Consider the following 4292-nt stretch of genomic DNA (forward strand, 5'->3'; position numbering starts at 1 on the left):
TACTGCGAATTTGCGTGGCCCGGCATTTAGAAGAGTTATACATCGTATTGCACCAGGTACCTACCTTTAATAATGGCTGGTATTTGCGGTAACTACAAGCAATTAAAATTACGATTTGTTGTTTATAATAATATTATGCTTATATACCGACGAAAACAAAATGGTTCGAGTACCTACAATTCTAATACACTGTTTGTTATCATAATATGATAATATTAAAATATTATTTTAATATCATAATATAGAAGCGTCATTCTACTCTAATATACTGTATTATATTATACGTATATGATTTCGTTTCGAAGATACCTTACCTATATATATATGTGTCTATCTAAAATACCAGTATATTATAATAATATATATTTATATACCTATATATACTATAACCTATATAATATGGGTTTATTCATGCATTAATGTGCGTTCCGGCAAACCCTTTCTACAATTTTTTTTTAAATTTATTTTTTAATACCTTCACGATGATAATAATAATAATAATAATAATAACAATGCATAATATAACACGCGCACCCTGTATTTTCAATTTTAATACAATATTATATAATTCAACATCAAAAATTACCCCGATTATTTGAATTGAACACCGTGTGACACGCGTTTTAAATACAATGCGTACCTTATACATAATATATTATATACATTATAGAATAACATAACATATAATAATAATAATAATAATATACAATCGATACACTTATATATTATATTATGTACAAATTTCTTAGTGGATAAAAGTACGATCTCTATTTACGTATAAATTATATACACGCTTTTTGTGAGTATATACAATATGTACTACGTATATACTTACATAATATTATAATATTTATTATAGTCAGTGGTGCTGTTATCGATATATATATATATATATATGTTGGCGGTAATGTATGTAATACGTTATATTTTATTAAATGACTAGTTATTCTATATAAGATTCCTAAATATGCTGGTTCATTTATTATAAATTACACGGTTTTACTAGTTAATAAATATAATACCAGTTGGGTTTTCGCTAAGGTATGTAATTTATAGTCATCATTGGGTTCATAACCCGCGAGAGTGGAGTAGATAACATAGGTAGGTACAATATTTGTTATTAAATTGTCGTTGTAGTGTTGTACCTACCATGTTGTACAATTCAGTACAAATCAGAATAAACTTTTTCAAAATTAATGTTAATATTTTATCTAATAATTTAGGCACCGTTCAACTTTATGATTTTTTTTTTTTTTAATTTGTAATTTGTTAAACAATTTAATAATTTAAATAAATATTGACGTTGTACAAATGAGAACAGACTTTTTCAAAATGAATATTAATATTTTATTTATAGATTTAATAATAATTTCAAGTACAATAACTAAACCGTTAGGTATTGATAATTTATAAAATATCTAGTTAGTATGTAAATTGTTGAATAACTAGTTGAAGTATGTATTTTCGTATTCATTCAATACATTAACTGAAAGTATCCGTAATTACGGAATTTCATACATTAACGCTAACATATATATTACACAATTGATATACGATGGATTTACAATAATTATAATAATATAGGGCTGTCCTGGATGCTGGTGAGCGGGAGCGCAAGGTAGTGGTAACCGTAACCGCGGTATAATAGTTAATATATTATATTATAACAATACACACCTATAATATTGTGTACTATATATTTTATACGGTATTATAAAGATACACGATCGCCTCACGCGTTGAATGCATAATTTACCTAACTATTTACGGCAGAATAATAATATAATATGAGGAATAGTTTACCTTGTTTTATTCTGTACCCTGTTTTAGGTGTGTGTGTGTGTGTGTGTGTGTGTGAGAGAATGAGAGAGAAAGTGTGAGTATGTTTAAGTGTTTGTGAGAGCGAGAGGCGGTGAAAATATTGTTACAATATTGGATTTTAATGTGGCGGCGGTTACCTAACACACGCGGACCGCGGATCACGAAGGACAGCAGCCAGCATAACCGTTAACGGCCGCTGCAGCTGACCGGCGCAACGGCGGCCTGCCGAGCTCGGCGCCCAGCACGACGACAGCAGACAGGTCGTCGTCGCAGCTCTCATACACCGAAGACGACGACGCGCTGTCGGCCGCGGGTGAGCCGGCCACATAGACCGTCTCGCCGGCGCCGTCGTCGCAGCTGTACACGGGCGACTGTCGCCGTCGGCAGAACATCTCGTGTCGCTTGCGCCGGCTACTGCCGGTGGTCGAACAGGTCGACGGGTCGTCGTCGACCGGTGACGGAGTGGCCGTGTTTGTCGCTGTGGACGGCGGTGACAGTGACGGCGGTGGGTCACGCTTCCGCTCAATGAGCAAGTCCCCGACCACCTCACCCGTCTGCGAATGCACTTGCAACACGTTGGTAGACCTGGGGCGGACGACTGGCGCCGGCAAGACTTGTATACGGACCGCGGCTGCCGTTTTCGTCACCGCGGCCGCAATCAGCCGGTGGTTGATGTCCACGATATCATCGTCGTCTTCGTCACCGCCGCCGCAGACGTCCACGGTGTCGGCGAACGCGACAGTCTTCTTGCCGGTCGAAGCGATCGAACAGCTACGGTGATCGTTGCGCTGTAACAACGACGGCACTGCAGGCGCGGACGCTAACGGTTCCGGTTCCGGAAGCAGCACGCCGGCCGCGGTCAGACCGGAAACGACGGCCGCGTGGTGTTCGGGCGTCGCGTCCACGCTGGTCTGCTGAATGGAGCTGTGGAGCAGTCGCGTGCTGTGCGTCTTCAGGTCCAGCCTCAGGTAGTACGGGTTGTAGTAGTGCAGCGGCGCCATGTCGGGCAGCGGGTGCGCGTCCGGCCGGTCGACCGCGAACTGCTTGACGACCACGTACCGTCCCGGGTACGGTATGGGCGAGGGAGCTGCGCCATGCCCGTCGCCAGACCCGGACGCGCCCCAGCCTTCGCCCCGGGACGTCGCGGCGTCGTCGCCCGGTTGGTCGGGCGTCAGTGGTTGCGCCGCGCCCCTACCGAACTGACAGTACCACTGAGCTTCTACCTCGTAATCTCATTTCTTCTCCTTTTGGTCCTTATTCAGGTAGTGCAGCACGTAGTGCAACACCAGATCATAACAGTACTTGTACTCAGTCTGGAACGACAACGGCAAAGGATTAACACATTTATTTAGAACTATACCCAATATAAGTTAGGGTAGGTAGCACTGCAGCATATATTGGTGATACTGTCGGCAAACATATATTATGGGGAGTGAATATATAGGAATGCAAATTAAAAAAACTGCAGACACATAAAATTTCATTTGAATATTATATAGGGATAATATGTGCAAACTATTCATTTTTCTTGTGCCACCTCTGCAAACCTTGTTTTCTGATGTTGGGAGGGGCAAAAGTATAATTTGGCTCCCTCAAACAGAACCAGGAGGAGATAATTTTACATCATGCCCCCCCCCCCTAAAATCTATATGGGTATCAGTTAATTGATAATTCGTGCAATTAATTTCATCAACTGAAAAACAGTCTATATAGATCATACTATTATTTACTAACCAATAAATGTCTAAATTGACTTTTCATCCACACTTATTATTATACAATTGTGTAAACTGTTTTTTCGAAGTGCAACAGTACCTATCGGATTGACAAATAATTCGGAAAACTGTTACTATTAGTATTAAACTTCTTTGACACCCTTAGAAAATACATTTTGGAAAACACAATTTATATTCAAAATGTCAATGTAATATTATTACAGTATAAACTATACAGTCATTGATTGTGTGTGATTGTACTTGAACAAATTGTTTTTGGTAAAAATTATTTTACTCCCGAATCTCGGTTAAAAGATTTTCTGCGGAAAAATATTAGACGAAATGTATTATGGTCAATACTTTGGTGTACGTATAATATGTAACTATAGTGGCTATAAGTACCATAACATGTAGCTGACTATGTAGTATGAAAAAATTTATAAGTTCTTAAAATTGGAATAATATACATTTCAATATTAAAAAAGTAATGAAGAGAATATCCTGGCAAGATAAACAAATAACGATTTCATTGTAAAAAGTTTCGACGAAATACAGAATAACCAAAACGACGGCAATCGTATAATATGGTCCCCTCGGGTGCTTGTTATTCGTCGGAAACGGACGGTCTGATGATAATAACTGGTAGTGAAAGTCGTAAAAAACGGGAACATTTTTACTGATTCCGAAACCAGTGGCGTGCTCAGCTTCTTCGAAAGGAGGGGGATATTCAGTTTTGACTTGTCACAGACCCACGGG

At 38.9% G+C, this 4292-nt stretch overlaps 1 protein-coding gene across 3 annotated transcripts in view; it reads right to left on the reverse strand.

Moving 5' to 3' along the window:
* Positions 1 to 2997: 2997 nt before the first annotated feature.
* Positions 2998 to 4292, reverse strand: part of LOC100161300 (receptor-type tyrosine-protein phosphatase kappa) — a 194455-nt gene continuing 193160 nt past the window's right edge. For 2 of the 3 annotated variants that reach the window (XM_029487675.1, XM_029487677.1), the window contains one exon: positions 2998 to 3134. In XM_029487675.1, the coding sequence (XP_029343535.1) occupies positions 3054 to 3134 (81 nt within the window). In that variant the 3' untranslated portion in view covers positions 2998 to 3053. The remainder of the gene's footprint in view (positions 3135 to 4292) is intronic. The other variant, XM_029487676.1, reaches the window with a different exon arrangement.

This window comes from Acyrthosiphon pisum, chromosome A1 (assembly GCF_005508785.2).
Source record: "Acyrthosiphon pisum isolate AL4f chromosome A1, pea_aphid_22Mar2018_4r6ur, whole genome shotgun sequence".
Taxonomy (NCBI): Eukaryota; Metazoa; Arthropoda; class Insecta; order Hemiptera; family Aphididae; genus Acyrthosiphon; species Acyrthosiphon pisum.